General features: G+C 43.1%; 1 protein-coding gene across 3 annotated transcripts in view; it reads right to left on the bottom strand.

Moving 5' to 3' along the window:
* zfyve28 (zinc finger FYVE-type containing 28) overlaps nt 1-25,832 on the bottom strand; it is a 160,911-nt gene that overhangs the window by 71,007 nt on the left and 64,072 nt on the right. For all 3 annotated transcript variants that reach the window (XM_033018383.1, XM_033018384.1, XM_033018385.1), the window contains exons 2-5: nt 14,859-14,999; nt 10,632-10,769; nt 9,930-10,132; nt 6,925-7,014 (exon numbers count right to left, since the gene is read on the bottom strand). In XM_033018383.1, coding sequence (XP_032874274.1) covers nt 6,925-7,014; nt 9,930-10,132; nt 10,632-10,769; nt 14,859-14,999 — 572 coding nt within the window. The remainder of the gene's footprint in view (nt 1-6,924; nt 7,015-9,929; nt 10,133-10,631; nt 10,770-14,858; nt 15,000-25,832) is intronic.

The following is a 25,832-nucleotide window of genomic DNA, read 5'->3' as shown; positions in this document are numbered from 1 at the left end:
GTGGACTTGGTGGGCCAAAAGCCGTAAGTTTACATGCTGCACCCTTAATTAAACTAAACCCGCAGCTTCTAATTAAAACATGAATTTACAAAAAGATTTAGTGTTTGTGAAACACCAATTCCCATTGTTTTGTGAATGTTAAGAGGCTACATGCTAAGACATGCAGCGTTAGTAATCTGAATTATGAAGGTAAAGTGCCCCCTGGGACCCGTGAAGCCAGAAGAAGAAAAATGAGAGTATATGTCAGGAAATGAGCTCATCTGAGCAGAAATAAAAGCGATAAAGCTGAATAAATTTCAGAACAGACTAATTGTGGGAAATAAGATGTGCAAGATAAATAAATAAACACAATTCAACAAATAAACATGTTGTGAAGAGATAAAATTAGTAATGAATAATATAACATGGAATCATTGTTAATTGTAGAACATAAAGTACTGGAGTACCTTAACTGGTCAGATTGCATCTCTGGAGGACATGGTAGGTGACATTTCAGGTGGTGACCCTTCTTCCGATTGGGTTACATGAGATTCAGTCTGACGAAGGGTTCCGATCCGAGATGTCATCTATCCATGTCCTCCAGAGATGCTGCCTGATCAGCTGAGATATTCCAGCATGTTTTGTGTTCTATGCAAGATTCCAGCACCTGCAGTTCATTGCATCTCCAACATTGTTAAATGATCACTCACAACAAATGCAAAGCAAAATACAAAGTGCAGGAAGAACTCAGCGGGTCAGGCAGTATCTGTGGAGTAAATGGACAGACGATGTTTCCAGTCGGGACCCTTCGACAGACTGATCAAAAGAGAAAAGAAAGTCAAATTGGTTTTCTGACTAACCAAGTGTGGAATCTGGGGAATATCACTATTTTAACTCAATGCACACAGAGAACGACGGTACACAGATGAAAGAAAAGAAAACAAAGACTGAGAGCAAATGGATTTGTAGGCTGTTCACCACATTATGTCCCAGAGAGACTCTTGTTTTCTAGTTGTATGTAAATGAGCTTGATTTTTAATTTGAAGAAGTGCGTTGTAGCAATTCTCAAAGGCCCTCCTTCAGTTTTCAATTTATTGTGGCATGGATACAACAGATATAATCAAAATTGCTAAACTAATTTAGAAGGCATAATAATGAGGAAAGAATAGAGTACATGAGGATATAAACATCTCAGTGGAGTGCAAAGAAAGACCTTAATGCAGCAACATGTGCATCACGTCAGAGTTGAGTTTAGTTTTGTTTAGAGACACAATGTGGAAACAGGCCCTTCGGCCCAGCGAGTCCGTGCTGACTAACAATCACCTGTACACTAGTTCTATCCCACACACTAGGAACAATTTACAGAAGCTAATTAACCTACAAACCTGCGTGTTTGGAACGTGGGAAGAAATGCCGCGGTCACAGTGAGAACGTACAAATTCCGTACAGACAGTACCCGTGGTCAGAATTGAACCCGGATATCTGGCACTGGAAGGCAGCAACTCTACCGCTGTGCTTCACAGGGACACCATTGACCAACTACATGGCAACAACCTTCTCAAAGAAGTACAACATGGGAAAAGAAAATCAAGGCAAATTATTTTATTCTAAAATATATTGCACACAAAGGAAAGGAAGTATGCTACAGTATTATTGGGCCTTATTACATGCAATTCTAGTCAAGTCGAGTTTCTTGTTGTGTGCATAAATAAGGCGATGGATCGGTACGATTAAAATCTTGCCTGACGTACATTAAAGTTTTGCATTTAACATGAGGTCAAGCAAAATAATGACATTATGGTAATTCATGACCAGTGGCCAATGGACTAATAACCCATTACCTTATTTCAAACATCTGACATTATTCCATATACTTTAACATTTTTGGTCAATTTGCTTAATTTGTTTAAATGAACCATAGTTCCCATTTTTGGTTTAATTCTCTATCTACTTTCCTTATAGTGCCATCAGTCTTTGCCGTGGAAAACAAAGATGTGTGGTTTTTCTCCTGAGCATCCAAGCCATTTATAAATAGAATGAATAATTGCAGTTCCAACATAAATCTTAGTGGGATATGAGCCCTGGCTTCCAATCTAACAACCTTCAAACTGTCCCACAAATTCAATACTCAATCTCTTGCTGTGCAGTCAATTTCTGGGCCAGGTCAATAATGTCTTCAATTTCAGGAGCTTCGCCTTCAAAAGAACATCTTTTCAAATATGCTTTAATCAGATGTGTCTTGAATTCCACATCAACAACTCCTTAGGTGGGTCCCAACCCAAAACGTTGTCTGTCCATTCCGTCCTCAGATGCTGCCTGACCCGCAGTTACTTCAGCGCTGTGGGTTTTGCTCAAGTTTCCAGCATCAGCAGTTCTCTGCGCATCCATAGATAATTTACCTCTTCCAAAAAAATCCATTGGCTGCGGTCTGCTTTCATATTTAGACTATGTTGGCTCCCTATATGTATTCAATTGTATTCGATCATTCTATTCTTAAACGCAGATCTTGCAGAGTTGTAAATGTTGCCTAGTTCATCACACTGACCAGACTTCCCACCATTGACTCCATCTACACGTCGCATCACCACGAGACTCAGGAACAGTTTCTATCCCTCTGCTATCAGGATTATGAACAGTTAGGTTAAGGTATAAGCTAGGATATAGTGCGATTCATCTCTACCCCATCGCAGACATTGGACTTTGTCTACACAAATGATATGCTACAATACTGAGAACTATATTCTGTAATCGGTATCTTCCCCTTTGCTCTATTGTATTGGAGTTTGACTTGATTGCAGTTATGTATGGTATATCTGATCTGTTTGGGTAGCATAGAAAACAAAGCTTTTCACTGTTCCTCAGTACACAAGACAATTATAAACCTAAACACTGGTAATTGTCGAATAATTGAGTTGTGACTCATTTGTTTATAATTAGTGCTTTCTTTTTACCCTCCCATGTTTCTTAAACACTGGAATGACTTGTAGAATTGTTACATATAACATTTTCCAATCTGAAATGGCTTGATAACCAAGAGAACTTTGGGAAGTTATTATTCATTCATTTTTAGAAACTGAGCATTTATTGTCCACCCTGGCTGCTCTCAAGGTAGTTGTTTCCCAGCCTGAAGAATGGCTCTCGGACCAAAACTTTGTCTGTTCATTTCCCTCCACAGATGCTGCCTGACCTGCCGAATTTCTCCAGCATTTTATTGATTGCTCAACATTCTCACCCAAATCGTTCATATAAATGACAAATAATGGGTCCACCACCAATGCCTGTGGCATACCACCAGTCACAGCCTTCCAGTTCAAAAGGCATCCTTCCATCATCATCCTTTGCTTCCAACCATCAAGCCAATTACGAATAAAATTAGCTCGTTCTCTCTGGGTTCCATGTGATCCAGGTTTCCAGACCAGTCTACCATTCATGACCTTAAAGGGTTTTGCTAAAGTTCACATCATGTGACAGTAGCCTCTCTCTTGGAGATCACCCTGATCCCATTAACAGGCCAGGAGAGGCCACCTCAGCATCATTGGAAACAACTGGCTCGAATAGCTGATATTGCTTGGCCATTTGAACCGTTTCAGCCTACTCCCTATAAAACCTTGGCATGCTAGCCAGAGGGGATAAGGGAGAATATGAGAGAAGCAGGAGCGAAAGAGGAAGAAGAGAGTGAGGAAGGGAGACAACGTGGAGCAGCTCCCTGCTAGCTGTGTTCCCGTCTCAGAATCGTAGAAGACTGAGCCACTGGGACAAATCCGTGACCACCAGCCCCACCATGTGGGTCAAGACTGGACTGCCAGGAGAGAAGCCCCAGACAGCCAGCACCTTTAGCAAAGGCTAGGACCCAAATGCCTCCTCCTTCGAAGACCAAGAAAGGACAAGATCAAGATCACCAGCGTCATTGCAATTGTGATAAGACGGCGAGGGACAGTACACCCTCGTCCTGGAATTTCTTACTATTGTAAATTGAATATAACACGCGAGTTCACCCTACGGCGAGTGTCAATGTGGTCATTGCCGAACCAGGTTTCGTCCCCCAACACAACAATAGACCACATCCATTGCCCTGCCCTCATCACGCTCAATATTGGTTTTGAAATAACATTGCCTGACTGAGATTGTCCCTGTATTACCTCTCGTCTTGGGCTCCCATGTTATTTAAGAACTACAATGTTAAATTTGGCCTCCAATGTGATAATATGAGTGGATTTGATTTCACGGTCTACCTGCTCACCACCTTCTTTTCAAAAGTGGCAGTTCTGATATGCATTTCAAAAAGGTAATAAAAATTAATCTGATAAGAACATGTTTTCCAGGCAGCCAATGAAGAATGTAAAGTAAGGAAAGTAGATAAAGTCATAAAGTTTATTAAGTCTAATCTTTCACAGACCACAAGTAATTTTCCCATGAAGAACCTTAGTCAATTTATTTAATCTCAAGGGAAATTAATAACCACAAATCTTTCTTCGCGGAAATGAAGTGGTGATGTTTCTCTCCATTCTCCTCCCCAAAAATGATCTGACACATTTACAGCATTTCAAGGATGACATGCTACAATGCTTGTGGAGGCTTTGGAAAGGGTGCAGAGGGAGCCTACCGGAATTATGCCTGGATTAGGAGGTATTAGCTACAAGGAGAGGCTGGACAGACTTGGATTGTTTTCTCTAGAACACTGGAGGTATCAGGGTGACCTGATAAAAGTTTTTAAATTATGAGCAGCATGGATAGGGTAGATAATCAGAACCATTTTTTTCAGGATTGAACAAACAAATACTTGAGGGCATAGCTTTAAGGTGTAAAGGAGATGTGCAGGGCAAGTTTTTTTTCCACACAGTGGATGGTAAGTGCTTGGATGTGCTGGTTGGTGGTTGAGACAGATACAATGGTGGTTTTTAAACACCAGGTGGTGGTTGAGACAGATACAATGGTGGCTTTTAAAGGGACTTTTGGATACGTATATGGGAGTGCAGTGAATGGGAGTGACATGGATTATTTGCAGGTGGATAAGAGTTGGTATCATGTTCGGCACATACACTGTGGGACAAAGGCTCTGTTCTTGTGTGCTATCCTGTTCCATGTTTTATGTTCGAATGCAATCTTGACCACATAAACCAAACCTTTCCAGAGTTGCAATGGTAGAAATCAAAAAGGTTTCCTGAAGTTTTTCACCATTGCAAGCAAATTATAGCATTTTCGGGAGTTCGCGTTTGTTTTTGTTTCATCAGATATGTTGTTCAAAAGAAGTACTGATGCATTCAGAGCTCAGCATTGTTTGCACTAAGAACAAAGCAAACTTGTGAACATAAGGCAATGTATTACTGGTGTCACAGTGAGCGACGGTTGAGCAAGAAGATGACGTGACGTTGACAAAAGTATGAGCTCTGCTATTTTCCCTTGGGCTACAAGCAATTTGTTTATACATCTGCAGTTCCTTCTTACACATTTGTTTATACACATTGAGTTGTCTATGAAAAGGCCACCTATACCCCCATAACACACTACCATGGAACTATTAAAGTATTTGAAACACAAAACCCTTTTAGGAAATGCAAATTCATCCTACTTTGAACCAGGCAACAGCATTGACTGAGAGTAGAAACAAAAAACTGCAGATGTTGGTCCATATCAAAGAGACACAACGAGCTGGGGTAACTCAGCGGGACAGGCAACATCGCTGGAGAAAAAGGATGGGTGATGTTTCGGGTCTTGACCCTTCTTCAGTCCCGAAATGTCACCCATCCTTTCTCTCCAGAGATGCTGTCTAACCCGTAGAGTTACAGCAGCACGTTATGTCAGTTCCACATAACTAATCATTTCAAGGGTCAGCAGTCTAGAACTTCAGCTAATATTGATATGGTTTTTAAAATGTGAATCATTTTACATGAGGCAATATGTTTGTCCACTGTCCATAGCTCTGGAAGTTAGAATCATGTATTCTTTATTTTTTTTTCTTGCATTAAAATAAAATAATTATTTCACAAATACAGCATATTTACCAGATAGTGTTCTCTCGCTTTGCAGAGGCAGCTTCAATCAACTCCAATAAAATGACGATGCACACATAGTGCTGGAGTAACTCAGTGGGTCAGGCAGCATCGCTGGAGAACGTGGATAGACGACCTTTTGGGTGGGGACTCTTCTTCATACTGCATCAGTCTGATGAAGCATCCCGACTTGAAACATCACCTATTCGTGTTCACCAGAGACTCTGCCTGACCCTCTGAATTACTCCAGCACTTAGCGTCTTTTTTTGTAAACCAGCATCTGCGGTTCCTTGCACCTCCAATAACAATGACTCTTGTAAAATAATAGAGGAGTTTCAAATGAGCATGCTGACAGAAGATGCAGGTATTTATAAATTTATCAAAAAATTCCCTTCTTGGAAGACAATTTTGTTGACCAAAATATTGTAAATTTAAAGAATATAGGCAAATTGCCCATCGGTATTTTGATATGTTATGGACGAACAGTGGTGTAGGATCAGGGACATAATTTTAAAGCTTGGAGTCACTAATACTCCCACTTTGAGCCAGAGCATTCAGGAACATTCTTATCAACCCATTTGAACCTTTGTCAATGTATCCTTTTTAGTATAGAGTTTCTTCCAAGAGCCCTCTCTCTATGCGCCAAAAGTACAGATCTACCACCGATTTAAAACCAATGCGGTCAAGAACAGACACCTCACTCTACCTAAGTGCCACATTTTTGGGGGGGACTTCTGGCAGGGGTTTCAAGTGCGCTCTTGTAATTTTGTTTGGATTAAAGGTGGTGGACCACTTGTTGCCAGTAAAATCAGTGGTGGACCTGTACCCACAACGCACTTGTATCAAATTTAAACTGTAACAAAATAATTTCATTTTAAACTAAAGCAACAATCTTACTGCGATCTCTAAACAAAATGTATACTTAAGTAAGGGCAGAAATCTTTTTCAATGTTACCTTTCAACTGTTTCACAGAAGAGAACAATGACTTCTTGCTGTACATAATACTCTTTAGGAGATTTCACAGGTACCATGGCAGAGACATAACTGAAAGACAAGACAAAATAATGAGAATACACTTTTTACATTAACTTGTGAAAAAGTGTCAACATTAGTTAAATAAATATATGGGTGGGGTAGTTTCTGAGAGGGAAAGACATTTCACTTCCTTTATCCTTCACTATTACATAATTTTAAGTAAACTTAACGGTCTCAAAATCAAGTACAAAACAAATAGTAGGAAAGTCTTCTACTACAGATATATACAAACTCAGCCTCTTACTTATAACAAAGAATTATTGCCTCGGGTGGATCAGCCTCACGTTCCACTTCAGAATCAGATATCAAATATTTCATGGCTACGCTCTTGGGCCATTTTGGTGCCCAGTTTGTAGCCATGACCTCAGCCACAAGAACGTTATACCCAATTTCAATGACACTGTACTCCCATCTCATTCAGTAAAACCTATGGATTAGGAACACTCCAAGGACTTCAACAAGTGGCCCTATTTTCATTCTATTCAGAAGTAAAGACGAATCCAATGGCATCAATGAAATTTCTCATTGGCATATCGGAAGAGGTAGGAAATTAAAATGTGGAGGAACTCACGATGCTTTATGAAGGGCAGACAAAATGGAAACTCCTCTGGTTTTAGTTTAGGTTATTGTCATGTGTGAAATGCGTTCATTGGTACTTTGTCACATGTACGTAAGTGCAGTGATTTTTTTGTTTGCATACAGTTCAGTTGCAATCTTACTATACATTAGACACAATCATACCAGGTATAAAGGTGTAGGATAGTAGACCATACTGAGACAGTACACGTGTCGCCACGTTTTAGGCGCTATCTTGTACCCTTCAAGTATGAAATTTAAAAATGTTAGAATTTTAGCTGGGTCATAAAGGCCCGTTGTCCTGCAATGTATGCCGATGACTCTATCCACTGTTCCCACAAGTGAACAAACAAACACAGGATTTAACGTACTTCCAGACCCATTTGGTTTAATTTCACTTGACTAGATTGTTACTGAAGCTATGACAGGATCGACAAGGATCTAATCTCTTGTTTTAAAAATAATTTCAATTTGCAGCGGTCAATGCCTATAATCATGTTGTTTAAAGTTTGGAGGATAAAAACATAAGGAATTAACTGCCCAATCATGCACAAGAGTGACACACAAATCAAAACAATAAATCCTCAACTGTTAACCTTCAAACGTAATTTAACGGTTTAAATATATAGTTAGTGGATCTGTATATTACAGATTACTTTAACCATAAATTGGGGAAATCCCAATTATTTGAATTTTTTTAAACGATGACTTTCACAGCTTACTCACTGAGTCAACAGAGAAAACTGGCAGGTGTGACATGATTTGCATGGAGTCAATTCTCTCCAATTGGCACCAAATTGGTGACATCCACCCAGGCATTTAGCAACCCAGAGAGTAAAACCTGTGGAAGTCTGGATGGAGGAGGCTTCAATCAAAGCAGTAAGATGCATGCATGTGTTGAGATTATAAGGCTCAGTTATTACCCTCAGGGCTGCACGGTGGCGCAGCAGTAGGGTTGTTGCATTACAGTGAATGCAGCACCGGAGTTCAGGGTTCGATCCCGACTACGGGTGCTGTCTGTACGGAGTTTGTACGTTCTCCCCATGACATGAGCGGGTTTTCTCCGAGATCTTCGGTTTCCTCCCACACTCCAAAGACCTACAGGTAAATTGGCTTGGTAAATGTAAAAATAATTGGCCCTAGTGTGTGTAGGATAGTGTAAATATGCGGGAATTGCTGGTCGGCGCGGACCTAGTGGGCCGAAGGGCCTGTTTCTGCGCTGTATTTCTAAACCAAACCCCTTCAGTTAAATAACATGCCAACATTCATTGTATAGTTTTGTAGATGGATTATGATATTGCTACAGAAAGCTCAGACAGTCATAGTACAGAAGGAAGCCTTTGAGCCCACTGTTTGTTCATGCTCTTCGATAGAGGGCGAGGAGAAAGATTTTTCTTTGTTTTCCAACTTCTGACTCTACAATATCCATATTTCTTTCCCTGCTTAAAATATTTTTTGGCTTTTCAAGAACAGACCCAAGATTCCTGTGCCAACAATTTATACCGAATCATTTAATACAAATTATTTGCTTGATGAGACTATTAATAGCAACAAATTAAAATTAGTATTTCGTGTCATATTTTCCCCTCACGAAAATAGACTTTCAACGCCTCCACAATTTACATATTCTGGTTCAGTGGATGAAGATTCAAATGTACCAGTGCATTTCCCATCTCTTATTCCCCATTTACAATCCCTGAAAAGTTTATCTTCAAGGAAATATTTCAAGGAATTACACATTTGAATGTCATGACTTGATTGTATTCACCTATAATCTTTTTTTGAATGGATAATACGCAAATAAAAGCTTTTCACCATCTTGATACGTGACAATAAGAATAGATAGACAAACAAACTAGTATTTCATTCGACACCCTTGAGCATTCTGAAAATGCACTAACTCCACAAAACACATGTTTTCACCCATCTCCTCATTCCCTTAACCTGTCCTCTCAACATATAGTGGTTCTGCCTTAATATATGCAAACCCTCCCACTTATTGTAAGCAATAAATTTTAAATGTTGTCTAGTCTACAAATTAAAATGCCTGTAGATACAATGACGACGAACTTAGGTAGAAAACCAAAATCACATAATCCAACAGAACAACCAATTTCCTATCCACTCTGCTATGTTTTGACTTTTACCATTTTCCCGATTTCTGCAAGAAACACCATGTGGAAAAACTGCATCACATATCCATTTTCCTTTCATTCATCCAAATGAGCCACATTCAAAAATCTACTCAAGACGACGTGCCCTACAGGCATGAAAACCTACTCAAATTAATAGGAAAAGATTGGAATGGAGCAGGAGATTCTGCTAACAGTGCATGCATCAAGATTTACCATAGTTCAAATTCTGCAAACAAGCCATCAAATTGTTTGAGGGATTCCTTCATTTTGTTAGTATAGGCATTCAAGTCTCTCAGGCACTGGTCACGGATAACATTTCGTACTTCTTCTAGGCTGCGGGTTAAATCTTTGGCCAAGGGTCGCATTGCCATGCTCTCTATTTCACGGTTCATGATAATTGAACCAGCTGCTAAACACTGGATTTAAAAGAAATGAACAGTACAAACATCAAAATTGATCTTCAAATTAACAAAATCACTAAGCAATGAATGATTTGTCTTCTGCAGTCTCTTGTAAATGACCATAAAGAATAGTCTTGTCTGACTAGAAAGTGCAGCCATTTAGGGCCAAGTACATAAACAGAGTTATCACACTGAAGCAGATTAACAGGTCAAGTTTTACAATGCATTCTAATTAAAACAAGATGTGTTCCAAAACTGTGCTTCACCGATTCAAGATAATATAGCTTTAAGGGACAGCAGGATGAGAAATTGTAGGACATGTGAAGAGCTGGCAGGTGCAATTGCAGATTAAAAGAAACGTCAATTTCAGTTGCAATTACCCTGTTCGGGAGATTACTTGCAGATAAAGACATTAGATAATTAAATTGGTTATTTCCTATATATGTGCATATGAACCAAAGATAATAATCAGACATTTAGTTTCTAAGACATAAAAACACTGAAAACTGCTTACCTCAGCTCCAAACCAAAGCTGTCCTCCGAGATTATCATGCCGTATTTCCTCTGGAAACTTTACACAGAAATCCCGATTTGCTCGTTCGTTTGGGATGCATTCCTGCATGATCTGGTTTATTATATTTAACACATTATCCTAATTTATAAAAAAAAAGGAATTTCAGGGAATTCCACCTCGTTTATGATAGACAATAAAGAAATTTGCCAAAGTGGATCAACATTATCACAAATTCTAACACAATTGACATATTCCAATTCAAGGTTTCAATGTTTCAAGGTCAGTTTATCGTCACATGTACCATTTTAAGGTACAGTGAAATGCGAATTACCATTCTGAAGAAGGGTATCGACCCGAAACGTCACCCATTCCTTCTCTCCAGAGATGCTGCCTGCCCCGCTGAGTTACTCTAGCTTTTTGTGCCTACCTTTGACATATTCCTATTAATGTTTACATCCTTCTGATGTTTACAATAAATGGCGTGCTTGTTGATATATGATTGCTTGTGGGCGAGATATTGGTTTAGTTTATTGTAGTCTTAGAGATACATCTTGGGAGTAGGCCCTTCAGCCCATTAGTCCACACCAACCATCGATCATCCATTCACAATATTTCTATGTTATCCCACTTTCTCATCTAATCCTGACACACCTTGGGGCAATTTTACAGAGTTCAATTAACCTACAAACCCTCATGTCTTTGGGACATGGGAGGAAACCAGAGAAAATCCACGCAGTCACAGGGAGAACGTGCAAACTTCGCACAGACAGCACCCAAGCTCGGGATTGAACCTGGGTCTCTGGTGCTATGAGTCAGCAAATCTACAGATGTGCCACTGTGCCATCCTTTCAGTTGTCCTACATGAAATTAACGCAGATCATTTTATGCAGCTGGATTTGGGGAATGATAAGGTTGGAGGCTGTGGAGAGTAGATCACCAGAAGGGATGAAATCAGAGACAGTTTGGGATGATGGCCTGGTGTTCGTCTGTGGGGCCATGGTGAAAGGGTAGATATGAGATGGTGTTGGAGAGTTGGTACCTGGCCTCAGCACGGTCGAGGTCAGCCCGTCAGTCTACATGGCGCTTCCCTTGTCGGCGGGCATAATGACAATGTCATGACTGTTGTCAAGTGAACAGAGGGTGGTGTGTTCAGAGGGTGTGAGATTGGAGTGTCTTGGGGATTAGATAAGTCAACACGGTTTTGTTTTGGGGAAAAAGAGACAAATTTATAGAAGCAAATAAATTTACAGTGCATCAGGCAACTTGGCCAAATGTACCCCTGCCAGCTTTAAGTGAATCTTCAGGCAATTCCACTTCCAGCCCTTGATCTTGGTTAACTTCTGCACCTTCGCACATTTTATAGAGTTCCCGAGAGTGTTAATGCCTCCACAATCATTCAATATTCCATTCCTGATTTGGTGTCACACCAAGGTGTTTCAGGTATGATGCAGCTAACGGATTTACAAAGAAAGGACCTTGGAGCTTTTATACTGTTGAGACTTCCAATTGCAAGACGACACCAGCACACCACTTACGTCAGGCTCCATCACTTAAGGCACTTCAAGGTCAGTCAACCAACATTATAAGGAATGGGCAATACCAATATGTCAACAGCTTGCACATTCCAAGAACAACGTTATTTTTCAACCCTTCAAAGCATGTGGGCATCACCTGCGAGCTGACAGTTTTAGAGTCAGAGAACATGCAAACAGGCCCTTCGGCCCAACTTGCCCACTCCAATCAAGATGCCCATCTACACTCGTCCCATCTGGCCCATATCCCTCAAACTCGAGGTCACCGGGAGAACATGCAAGTTAGAATTGAAACAACTTGAAAGACAGGAGGGCGAGAGAGCACAAAAGGAAACGTCTGTGGCAAAGTCTGTGGCGAGGAGAATTATATCAATGGTGATGGTGCTGGTTGAAAGTTGAATTATTTACTCCTATTTAGACCATAAAACCATTAGACGTGGCATTTTCAAATTATAACACCAACCTATTCAGCTTCTGAAGAAAGGTTTCGGCCCGAAACGTTGCCTTTTTCCTTCGCTCCATAGATGCTGCTACACCCGCTGAGTTTCTCCAACTTTTTTGTGTACCTACAACCTATTCAGCTTTCCTTGCAGCACAGGGTACATCCTCATATTTTGTCTGCATCCTTCCAGCGATGTAGCAATAAAACTGTATGCTAAGATCAAGCTGTGATTTAACCAGTCTTATACAAGTTCTGGTTTTAACCTTCTTCTTGTATTCTGTGCCTTGTCAAATAAATATTCATTTTTCACCAGCTTCTTGACATTTTCTTCTCCCTTCAAAGATCTGTTAACTTACTCCAAGGTCCCAGTGTGCCTCTTAATATTCCGCTATTTATATTCACTTGTTTTATTGGACCTCCTGCAATGCCTTACCTCACATTCTCTGGATTAACTTTCATTCACCCTCTGTATATAGAACACAGAACAGTGCAGCACAGGAACAGGTCCTTCCACCCACAGTGTCCATGCCGAACACGATGCCCAGTTAACTCCTCTGACTGCATACCCGTGTGCCTATCCAAAAGCCTCAATAGCCACCTTTGTATCGACTTCCACCACCACCTCCGGCATCGCATTCCAGGCACCCATCAATGTGTAAAAAAAACACTTGCCCCACACATCTCACCTTAAAGACAAACTCTCTTGTTTTTGACATTTCCATCCTGTTCTGGCTGTCTACACCATCCAAACAACTTTATATCCTTCTATCAGGTGTCCCCCTATATAGTGTGCTGAAAACTTAGATGTCTGCAGTTAACTCAGATTACTGCCCTAACTACCCAAATTCCTGCAAGATTTTGGTAAGGGATGATCTCTAACACAAACATTAATGGAACAACCGAGTCAGCATTCATAAAGCACCTGCATCACTCTCCCAAAAAAAAACTTTGACATGCAGTGTTATGTACTGGGTCATAATCTAAAAAAAATTAATGACATAGTTCAAAAACAAATGTATTCATTGAATGGTTAAAAACTGATGATTTTGCTTTTCAATATAACCATTAATCTTATCAAGCCTGGCAGAAATTCAAATTATGATCTTATGTACCACATTGCCATGATAGTTGCAGGGAGGGACATTGGCATTTTCAAACCAGGCTGCTTTTAATTATTTTATTACCCGTAGTTCATTTTCAGCTTGAAGGTTTAGCATGGAATAGAATTTTTCATTCTTTTCAAAGACCTCTATTTGAATCACAAAGAGAGCCTTGGGGATTCTAATCATCACAAATAGAATGATCTTTTTAAACCCAGGACTACAGTGTTCCTGTATAAATTGAATCATTCTCATACTCGCTTATTCATTAGATGCAGTCCTTGATCATGCTAGTAATAGCTAGAGTTCTCTGCTGTTACTAAAGAACTAGAAGTTATTCATTTGATTAATAAACATATTAATTAGATCTAAAAACTATTCTGTTGGACAATTCCAAATCTCTTTATTCTACGTTTAAACAATTCAGTTCAAGTTTATTTTTGAATTACAAACTTTGGCTTTATACGACGGCTCAGTGAAAACTTGTTCTACCGTTTCCACTTTATCCAGCCCGGAGATCAAGGGGCCGTATATCCAAGACTTGAAAGCAATGTTCAAGGTCATAAGTTTAGTTTAGTTTAGTTTAGTTTAGTTTAGAGACACCGTGTTGCGGACCACCAGAGTTTGCGCCGACCACCAATCACCCTGAACCCTAGTTCTATCCTACTCGCTGGGGATAATTTACACAAGCCAATTAACTTTCAAACCTTCACGTCTTTGGAGTGTGGGAGGAAACCTGAGCACCTGAAGAACACCCACACAGTCACAGGGAGGACGTACAAACTTTGTACAGACAGCAACCATATCAGGATCGAATCCGGGTCTCTGGCGCTGTAAGGAAGCAACTCTACCGCTGTGCCATTGAGCTAGTAAATAAGATTATAAAGAAAGGACAGCAGCCTGAATACTAAAATTACTCAAGGTGCTGGAAAAATCACAGGTGAGACAGCATCCCTAGACAACATGGATAGGTGACATTTCAGGACAGGGCCTTTCTACGGTATGAAGGAGGGTCCTGACCCAAAATATCACCTACCCATGTCCTCCCGAGATGCTGCTTAACCTGCGGTTATTGCAGCACTTTATGTCCCTTTCTGCAAGCCAGCATCTGCAGTTCCTAGTCTCTACAGCCCAACAACCTTTGAGCAATTACCTGGCAGGAGCGGAACTGGTTGACGAGCAGCGTACACCTTTGTGGGTCCTTGCGTCCATCCAAGCTATCCAGTTCAGCCGCAACCTGATTTAGCTCTTCGTCTGCATAGTAGAACTGTGCAAGCAGTTGCGGGTCTGATCTCTAAAATATCAAAACAAGATCCACAGTTAATTTATTGATAACTATCCAACAATGTCAGCAGACCAGCAGCCACAGCTTCAAACATCGCTTCATTCAGCTGCATTGAAAATATTAATACTCTTTAGGTAAGAGGATATTGCTAGCACCCATGGTCCTGGGCTACAGGGAGAGGTTGGGCAGGCTAGCACTTTACTCCTTGGGCGCAGGAGGCCGAGAGGTGATCTTGCAGGGGTGATAAGATCATGAGGGTAATAGGTAGGGTGAATACACAGCTAGGGTCAGGGAATCAAGAACCAGAGGAGATGGGTTTAATTGTCTGACCATCTGGCCAATAGACCTACAGCATGGAAACAGGATCTTCGGCCCATACCGACCAAGATCTCCCATTTACCCTAGTCCCACCTGCCGCATTTGGCTCAAATCCCTTAAAGCCTTTCCTATCCAGGTACCTGGCAAAAAATCCCCCCACCTCCCTGGGGAAAAGACGTGCATTCACCCCTTCAATTCATGATTTTATCCACCTCTGCAAGATCACCTCTCATTCTCCTGCACTCAGCTAAAACTCTGAACGTATAACTGGGCCTTAAAACAATACTTCATTTATGATCCATTAACCTACATCTCATCTGTACTGGCTTCAGACCTGGAATAGCAAAACATTATTCCAACATTCTTTCAAAATATTTTTTTAAATAATCTGTTTCATTCACAGCTACACCACACATTTAGACACAATTCGGGCATCATATCCATATATATACGGCTGACAAATAAGCAAAGGATATTTGCAGTTCAATGCGTCTGATAAATTGGTCAAGCCATTCCAAGCAAGTCTCCATTCATGAGCAACACATTGATCCCCAGAATTGTCGAGTGTACAATGAATATCTATTACACTGTCAGAATTGTACTAGTAACCACTCTTATTCCTTTATGTGCTCTGAATGACAAAAACAAAATCTATGAAATTGTGCTTTAGACAAAATGCTTTAATTTCATTCTCGAGGTACAAATGGATTTTGTGTCAACGACTCTCGTATCAAAGCAATTCAAAAGCTGGCTCTAGGATGTAATAAGTCTAACTGTACATGCCATGATAAACAAACTAATTATTTCCCAAGAGTACTCTCAAGAAATATTGCGATATTAAAAATCAACAGATTTTTGCTGTACACGTCTTTGGCAAACATTCTCAGTAATTGTTCTAATGCAAAAGTATCATCCTACTAATTATGTCCCTCTTATGACAGAACTTTTAGAATTCGAGAATAAATAATGAATGAGATTTGGACTGTAATGGAAAAAAACAGCCAAAGAAGCAGCACGGTGGCGCAGCGATAGAGTTCTTGCCTTACAGCGCCAGAGACCTGGGATCGATCCTGACTATGGGTGCTGTCTATAAGGGGTTTGTATATTCTTCCCGTGACCGTGTTGGTTTTCTCCAGGTGTTCCAGTTTCCTTCCACATTCCAAAGACGTACAGGCTTGTAGACTAATTGGCTTCTGTAAAACTGTAAAATTGTTCCTAGTGTGTGAGACAGGGCTAGTGTACGGAGATTGCTGATCGGCACACACTCGCTGGACCAAAGGGTCTGTTTCTGTGCAGCATCTCTAAAAACTGTATAAAAATTAAACCAAGTAATGGATAAAAATGACAAATTTACATATACAATGCATCCTTTCACTTTTCTGATGTACCAAAAAAAAACTTGATAAAATTGAAGCCCAAGGAATTAAAGAGCAAATGATAGCCAACACACAATACTAAGGGATAGAACAAAATATCGACAAATGGTTACGTTTTGAAGAGAAAATAAATAGAATTTTAAGAGGGTGGAGAAACAAAGGCATCCGTAACCTGCACACTTGGTTAAAAGCAGAAAACTCTGAATCCTTGGCTTTACAATGAGCACAAAAGCAAAGTGAACCTTCATGAAGCCTATTCAAGCTTCTCTTCTAATAGTCACAGAAAAATAGGGGCAAACTAATATACATCTTTCAAGACTCAAAATGCTTTTGTGCTTGAGTGTCCATTTCAAATGGGATTAATTCATAATTTACTCATGCTTTGGGTTTTATATAGGTCCATAACTCCTGACCTCTTCATTTCTTTAACTCTTCTGTAGATGAGTTAGAGGAGGCTTTCAAGCAAGGGAATTCCAAAGATTCACCACTTAGTCCATGAAGACATTTTTCATCACCTCAGTCCTAAATCACCTACATATCATTCTGAGACCAAGACTATAATCACCCCCTTCCCCACCCGACGCTTCAGCGAGGAGAATATCCTCGCTCCAAACAGCCTGTTGAACCTAACGTCACCGTTCAAACTTCTGGACTGTGAGAAACAGTGCCAGACTGCTTCATCTCTTCCTGTGGCAAACCTGCCAGTCTTGAACCCAGTTTATTGAATATTTGCTGCACTCGCTTAATTGCAAAATATCATTTCTAGATAAGGAGACCAAAACTGTACACAACGCACCAGGTGCACTCAGCAAGGCCATACATAACTGCAGTAAGGCACCTTTACTAATTACTGAAATTCTCTCAATGAAGGCGAACACCAACTGCTTCCAAGTGACTTAAAATCTTTGCTTCATGGGCTTGTGTACTAAAGTCACCCATATTTTGCTCCATGTTATATTGCACGTCATATTCTTGCCGACAGATTCAGTTTTCCAATATACTTTAGAGATACAACATGGAAACAAGCTTTGGCCCACCTAGTCCGCGCAACCAGCAATCACCCCATACACCAGCACTTTCCTACACACTAAGACAATTTACAAAAGCCAATTGATTGATAAACTTGTACGTCTTTGGAGTGTGGGAAGAAACCGGAGTACACAGAGTAAACCCATGCGGTCGGTCTCAGGGAGAACGTTTAAACTATGTACAGACAGCACCCGTAGTCAGGATCGAAACCGGGTCTCTGGCGCTGTTAGGCAGCGACTCCACCATTGCGTCACTGTGCCACCCCATATTTGCCCTTAAATTTTCCTTCCCCATTCACAAACCCGCCAGCAGCAAACTTGGAAGCATTTCTAGCCTCCTACAGTCTAAACCTTTCCTCCACATTAACAACACCGTGTATTTTTAATATAATTTGCAAACTTTTGTACTGTGCCCATTACATTTTCATCAAAATCATTGATGTAGAAACTACAAAAGCAAGGGACTAAGCTGAGCCCTGGAATGGTTGGGGAGGAGGAAACAAGTATTCCAGGACCCAACAGCTTTTATACATTGTGTGTAGGAAGGGACTGCAGAAGCTGGTTTATAACAAGGTTTATTAAAAAGGAATAGGTGACAATTTGGGTACAGAACCCGTCCAGACTGAAAGTTGAGGTTGGGGTGGGGGCTGGGAATAAACTGGAGCCACTTATCTCCACCCACCTCCCCCCTCCCTCCCTCCCTACTTTCAGTCTGAAGAAGGGTCCTGTACCCAAATTGTCACTTATTCCTTTTCTTCAGAGATGCCGCCTGTCCCGTTGAGTTACTCCAGCATTTTGTGTCTATCTTCGGTATAAACGAGCATCTGCAGTTCCTTCCTACACTATTATTATCCAAAGATAGACACAAACTGCTGGACACAGTGTTTCCTCGTCTCCGTTTAATTGGCTTACTCCTTATACTTAAACTGTGGCCCTTGGTTCTGGAAGATCACAAAGACATGCAGATTTGTAGATTAATTGGCCTCTGCAAATTGCCCCCAGTGTGTTGGGAGTGGATGAGAAAGAGGGATAACAAAACTAGTGTGAGTGGGTCACTGATAGTCGGCGTGAATTCGGTGGCCAAAGGGGATTTCACTTTAATTTGCTCTAACTTTCAATTATAAAAACAGATCGTTTCACTGAAGTAAAAAAAACCCATCTGAAAGAACTTTAGAAGCAGGGAAGGAAATTGGGACACAAGGAAATAGCTTCTGTAAGGAAGGAAATGGCTTCCGTACCAGAGGAGAGAATACTTAGATAAGCAATGAAAATCAATAAAAATACTTTACAAAGCATCATACATGAATACACAATTGGGAAGACAAAGGTGTTTTGAAAGATTTTGCACAAGTGGAACCCAGCTGCAAGTTGATGCGAAACAGAGATGCCCAAGACTTGCATTAATGGGGAAAGGGCACACAATAGCAAATCATAGATTTAGGAGGCTGAACTCATGAATCAAAATACAAAACTTAAGAAAAATATTTGGAGCGACTGAAAGAGAAGGCAAGGGCAAACTGGATAACAAACAAGAAATCAGATTGTACATAGAAAGCATTTTAATAGAAACATAGAAAATAGGTGAAGGAATAGGCCATTCGGCCCTTCGGCACACCACCGCCATTCACTGTGATCATAGCTGATCATCTAAAATCAGTACCTCGGTCCTACTTTCTCCCCATATCCCTTGATTCCGTTAGCCCTAAGAGCTATATCTAACTCTCTCTTGAAAACATCCAGTAAATTGGCCTCCACTGCCTTCTGTGGCAGCGAATTCCACAGATTCACAACTCTCTGGGTGAAAATGTTTTTCCTCATCTCGGTCCTAAATGGTCCGCCCCTTATTCTTAAACTGTGACCCCTGATTCTAGACTCCCTGAACATCAGGAACATTTTTCCTGCATCTAGCCTGTCCAAATCCTCAAGAATTTTATATGTTTTATATGTATAATGGGATGCTTCACAGCATGGTTTGGGAACAGCTCCATCCAAGGCTGCAGGAAATTACACAGAGTTGTGGACGCAGCCCAGACCATCACACAAACCAATCTCCCTTCCATTGACTACATTTACATCTCACGCTGCCTTGGCAAGGCCACCAGCATAATCAAGCATGGATCTCTGATTGGGGATGATCACTACGGGGTACTGATTGGGGATGATCAGCCATGATCACATTGAATGGGGATGCTGGCTCGAAGGACCAAATGGCCTAATCCTGCACCTATTGTCTATTGTCTCACCCCGCTCACCCCCTCTTCTCCCCTCTCCCATCAAGCAAGAGGTATAGAAGTAAGAAAACGCACACCTACAAATTCAGGGACAGTTTCTTCTTAGCTGTTATCAGGCAACTGAACAATCCTATCAACAAATAGAGCGGTCCTGAGCTGCTATCTACCTCATTAGAGACCCTTTTGAGGACTTTCAACTGACTTTATCTTGCAGTAAACGTTATTCCCTTGATCATGTATCTGTATACTGTGGATAGCTCGATTGTAATCATGCATTGTCTTTTCGCACGCAACAAAAGCTTTTCACTGTGCTTCAGTACATGTGACAATAAACTAGATAAAAATACTACATTTATCTAATACAGAAGATGCTAACTCAATCATCTGCGAATATCTCTTTTAGAATATCTTCATTTTTAGAAAATAAAATGAAAATGAATGTATAAAGTACTAAATATAACTGAAATAAGTGAATGGCAACAGAACTTGATGAAACTGTTAAAAAATTATTTTTACTCTAAAGCTGAAAAGGTTTGCCAGTTCAATAACTGATTAGCGTTAAATAATTTGGATTATCGATTCTGTTTCGAATCAATTCCAGTCTTGGAGTGCACAACTTAATTATGAAAGTAGAGCAAGATATTTCCCTGAAGTTTACGTGCGAGACGATTTCTCACTCCACTTTAGCCTGCTGGGTGAAACCTCATTTTGATGCAAGAAAAACTCCTAACTTTCTCTGAGTACCAGAACAGGTAGATTGCTGCTGTTCTTTGTATTAACAAACAAGTTGCGCAACTGGATTTCAGACAAATGTTGGTCAAAAATATAAAGGGGCTGGAGGGGTGAAGGTATTCTAAGCAAAGGTAGGATAAAATGCAAGGCAAAGTATGAGAAATAGGAATGCTGTCAAAGACGATCTAGAATTTATGAAGCTGACACAGTATTGCTTCAAGAGCTAAAAAACAACATCTATCTATCTATATTACTAAAACTCTGTTCTTGACCGATTTTGGCTTTCTGTGCTGCGGTTTCCGAGAGTACGCCGTCACCTACGGCCGTCATTTTTGGCCACCTCGCTCAGAGCCCCCCTCCGCCGCATGTGTGCTGAGGATTTTTCCTGTCGATGAAAATTGACGGAGATATTAATGTTTTTACAACATTCCCCATTCTCTCTGCTGCCCCTGCTGGAGGGAGAGGGAGGGAATATAAAACCAGGAAGTGGTGTGCCTCAATCAGTCTCTACAAGTGGTGTGCCTCAATCAGTCTCTGCAAGTGGTGTGCCTCAATCAGAGCTTTGAATGACACTGACAAATGTCTACAGCACTGTGAGTACCCTTAATTTGGTTTGAAAATGAAAATATGGTTAGAGATAAAAAAGCACTGCCTGCAAATGGTTGTTTGGGTTTGGGTTTGGGTTGAAGTAAAAAGGCACTCTCGCTCTCTCCCCCCCCCCCCCCCTACCCCTCCCTCCCCCCTCCCTCCCCCTCCCCCCTCCCCCCCTCCCTCTCCTCTCCCCCCATCCCTCTCCTCCTCTCCTCTGCCACCCCCTCTCCTCCTCTCCTCTGCCACCCCCTCTCCTCTGCCACCCCCTCTCCTCTGCCACCCCCTCTCTGCCACCCCCTCTCTCTGCCCCCCCCCTCTTCCCCCCCCCCCCCCCTCTCCCCCCCCTCTCCTCTCCCCCCCCCTCCTCTTCCCCCCCCTCTCCTCTCCCCCCCCCTCTCCTCTTCCCCCCCCTCTCCTCTTCCCCCCCCTCTCCTCTTTCCCCCCTCTCCTCTTCCCCCCCTCTCCTCTTCCCCCCCTCTCCTCTCCCCCCCCTCTCCTCTTTCCCCCCCTCTCCTCTTCCCCCCCTCTCCTCTTCCCCCCCCTCTCCTCTCCCCCAGCCTCTCCTCTCCCCCCCCCTCTCCTCTTTCCCCCCCCTCTCCTCTTCCCCCCCCCTCTCCTCTTCCCCCCCCCTCTCCTCTTTCCCCCCCCCTCTCCTCTTCCCCCCCCTCTCCTCTTCCCCCCCCTCTCCTCTTTCCCCCCCCTCTCCTCTTTCCCCCCCTCTCCTCTCTCCCCCCCCCTCTCCTCTTCCCCCCCCCTCTCCTCTTTCCCCCCCCTCTCCTCTTTCCCCCCCCTCTCCTCTTTCCCCCCCCTCTCCTCCTTCCCCCCCCTCTCCTCGTTTCCCTCCCCCCCTCTCCTCTTTCCCCCCCCTCTCCTCTTTCCCCCCCCCTCTCCTCTTTCCCCCCCCCTCTCCTCTTTCCCCCCCCCTCTCCTTCTTGTCCCCCCCCCCTCTCCTCTTTCCCCCCCCCCTCTCCTCTTCCCCCCCCCTCTCCTCTTTCCCCCCCCTCTCCGTCTTTCCCCCCCCCTCTCCTCTTTCCCCCCTCTTCCTCTTTCCCCCCTCTCCTCTTTCCCCCCCCTCTCCCCTTCCCCCCCCCCTCCTCCCCCCCCCCCCTCCTCTTCCCCCCCCCTCCTCTTCCCCCCCCCTCCTCTTCCCCCCCCCTCCTCTTCCCCCCCTCCTCTTCCCCCCCCTCCCCACTTCCCCCCCCCCCCTCTCCTCTTCCCCCCCTCTCCTCTTCCCCCCCCCCTCTCCCCTCTTCCCCCCCTCTCCCCTTCCCTCCCCCCCCCCCTCTCCTCTTCCCCCCCCTCTCCTCTTTCCCCCCCCCTCTCCTCTTCCCCCCCCCCTCTCCTCTTCCCCCCCCTTCCCCCCCCCTCTCCTCTTCCCCCCCCTCTCCTCTTCCCCCCCTCTCCTCTTCCCCCCCCCTCTTTCCTCTTCCCTCTCCCTCCCCCCCCCCTCTCCTCTTCCCCCCCCTCCCTCTTCCCCCCCTCTCCTCTTCCCCCCCTCTCCTCTTCCCCCCCCTCTCCTCTTCCCCCCCTCTCTCACCCGTCTTCTCCCCCCCTCTCCTCTTCCCCCCCCCTCTCCTCAGTCCCCCCCCTCGCCCCTCCTCTTCCCCCCCCTCTCCTCTTCCCCCCCCTCTCCTCTTCCCCCCCCCTCGTCCTCTTGCCCCCCCCTCTCCTCTTCCCCCCCCCCCTCCTCTTCCCCCCCCCTCTCCTCGTCCCCCCCCTCTCCTCTTCCCCCCCCTCTCCTCTTCCCCCCCCTCTCCTCTTCCCCCCCCTCTCCTCTTCCCTCTCCTCTTCCCCCCCCTCTCCTCTTCCCCCCCCTCTCCTCTTCCCCCCCCTCTCCTCTCCCCCCCCCCCCTCTCCTCTTCCCTCCCCTCTCCTCTTCCCCCCCCTCATCCTCTTCCCCCCCCTCTCCTCTTCCCCCCCCCCTCTCCTCTTCCCCCCCCCTCTCCTCTTCCCCCCCCCTCTCCTCTTCCTGTGGCACGCCGGTGTTCAGTGTTATAGTGGAGGAGGTGAGGTTGTTGACCCTAACAGACTGTGGTCTGTTGGTGAGGAAATCCAGTGTCCAATTGCAGAGGGAGGTGGAGATGCCAAGTCCGCTGAGTTTGGTGATCAAGCTGGCGGGGATGACAGTGTTAAAGGCGGAGCTGAAATCAATGAACAGCATCCTGATGTAGGTGTTATTGCTGTCCAGGTGGGTCAGGGCAGAGTGTAGGGCTGCCGATATGACGTCCTCTGTAGACCTGTTGGTCCGGTAGGCAAACTGATGGGGGTCCAGTGTGGTGGGGAGGCTGGCTTTGAGGTGAGCCAAGATCAGCCGCTCAAAGCACTTTGCAATGACAGGGGTGAGTGTCACTGGGCGGAAGTCGTTGAGACTCCCTGTAGCTGATTGTTTGGGCACTGGCACAATGGTTGATGTCTTGAGGCAAGTGGGGACAACACCCTGGGCCAGTGACCGATTGAAAATGTCAGTGAAGACCAGGGATAGTTGTCCAGCACATGCCCTGAGCACCCGCCCGGGGATGCCATCGGGGCCGGCGGCTTTGTGCTCATTCACCTTGCTCAGTGCATCTTGGACAGCAGAGGTGGAGAGACTGAGGGTCTCGAAAGATCAGTTTCTAAATTTAAGGATGATATAGTCAATACTGACAAGGACTGCATCAAATTACATGTATTGGAGGACATTGATAAATTGCAAAATAACAAATAATTGAATATATTGTTGTAAAAATACAGTAAAAGTCGCACATATCTTGAAAGGTGCAAATCCATCTCAGACAGAGGAATGAAAGAATGCTGGAGTACAATGGACCATTCATAAATGTATTAAGAAAAATGCATTAAGGTTTATTTCTAGAGGAACAGGAATGAGCAAGTAGGGAAATAACACAAAACCTATACCCAACCCCAATTCAGTATAATTGAAAGATTGCTACATCGAATTCTGGTGGCCATATTATAGAATGGAACGACGGGCAGAATGCAGAGAAAATTTACGAGGATGTTGCCAGGAGTGTGTCAGAAGCCTGAGTTACAGTGAAAGGTTGGGGACACTAGGACGCTATTCTTTTGAGCTCAGGAGGTTGAGAAACGAACATATACAGGTATATAAAATCCATGAGAAGAATATATTGGGTGAACAGACAGAGATGTTAACCCTGAGTAGGGGAATCAAGATCCAGAAGGCAAGGTTTAAGGTGAGATAGGAAAGATTTAATGGGAATAAGATTTAAAGGGGCAGCTTTTTCCGCACAAAGTGTGGTAGGTGTATGGAATGAGCTGCCAGAGGAGGTACACTAGTTGAGGCAGGTACTATAACAATTAAAAGAGACTTGGACAGGTACATGGATAGGAAAGGGTTGGAAGGATATGGGCCAAACCTGGGCAGATCTACTAAAATATTGTCGACTCTCCACATAACAAAACAGAATCCTAGTTAATGTTATGGGCTCAACTGCAGATTAGTCTTTGCTTAAGGCTAAATCAAGAAGCTGCAAATTATCTGAGGTATTCCAACCTAAAAAGCATCCGGATTATTTAAAAGGAAGGCATGCTCACCAATAACCTATCCCCCTGACAATCAGACACTGCTGTCATCACTATTTTGTGCAAGAGGGTTCCAACGATTCACGAAGCTCAGAAACAATTCACGTTGCCTCTTAAAAGGGTGATTGGTTACTTTTTCTTTAAAAACAGCGACTCCACGTTTTAAAATTCTCCCATGATATCCTTGTCAAATCCACTATCGAGATCCCTTGGGGCCTGACAAGTATCAAAAAGAACAGACCATTGGTACTAGTGAGGGTCAGCGATGAAGAGGTGACATTATATTCCATTACATTGGAGTTAAGCCATTAAAACATTAACATTGTGTACATCACCATAGCTCATATACCTGACCTATGCACACCCCTACATCGGAACGAGTGTTTGGGAGATTGGTGGGATGGATTTGATGGTTGCAGGCATCTTCTATGGGGCAATCCCTAAATGTTTGATATAAATGCCCAGGTTGATCAATGTATTTGTTTGAATTTATTGTTGGGAGCTGCATTTATAATTTGCAAACTTTCCACGCTACGAACAGTTCTCAGGAAGAGAACGCAGTTGTACCCTGGAGAGGACATGTCATCTGAAGAAAGATCAGACACTCAAGTAACTCAGCGGGTCAGGTAACAAATCTGGAGAACACGGACAGGTGACGTATCGGATCGGGATCCTTCTTCAGACCGGTTCCGTTGGGTGGGGGTTGGAAAGCTGGAAGAGAGCAGAGGAGGGGGAGGACTGCTTTCTTTCTCACCATCCCTTGCAATGAGGCATCTCCACTTCCATGCGTCTAATTTGAGAAATGCTTGAAATGGCTTCTCCACACTAAAGTTACTGTTGTGAGAAAGCATTCTTCTATGTTATATCAAACCACATACTTTTAATGAACAGGATTGTATAAATTAAAGGCAAATTTTTTTTAATGCAAGTTTCATTTGGATGTGATCTACAACTTGATTTACTTTTTTGTTTAAAACACACGTTTGATGGCAAACTCAAATTTAAAATGGCATGTACAGTATATTG

The sequence above is a fragment of the Amblyraja radiata genome, chromosome 3 (genome assembly GCF_010909765.2).
Source record: "Amblyraja radiata isolate CabotCenter1 chromosome 3, sAmbRad1.1.pri, whole genome shotgun sequence".
Classification (NCBI taxonomy): domain Eukaryota; kingdom Metazoa; phylum Chordata; class Chondrichthyes; order Rajiformes; family Rajidae; genus Amblyraja; species Amblyraja radiata.
The sequence above is the reverse complement of the archived record's forward strand: the minus strand, read 5'-3'. Positions and strand labels throughout refer to the sequence as shown.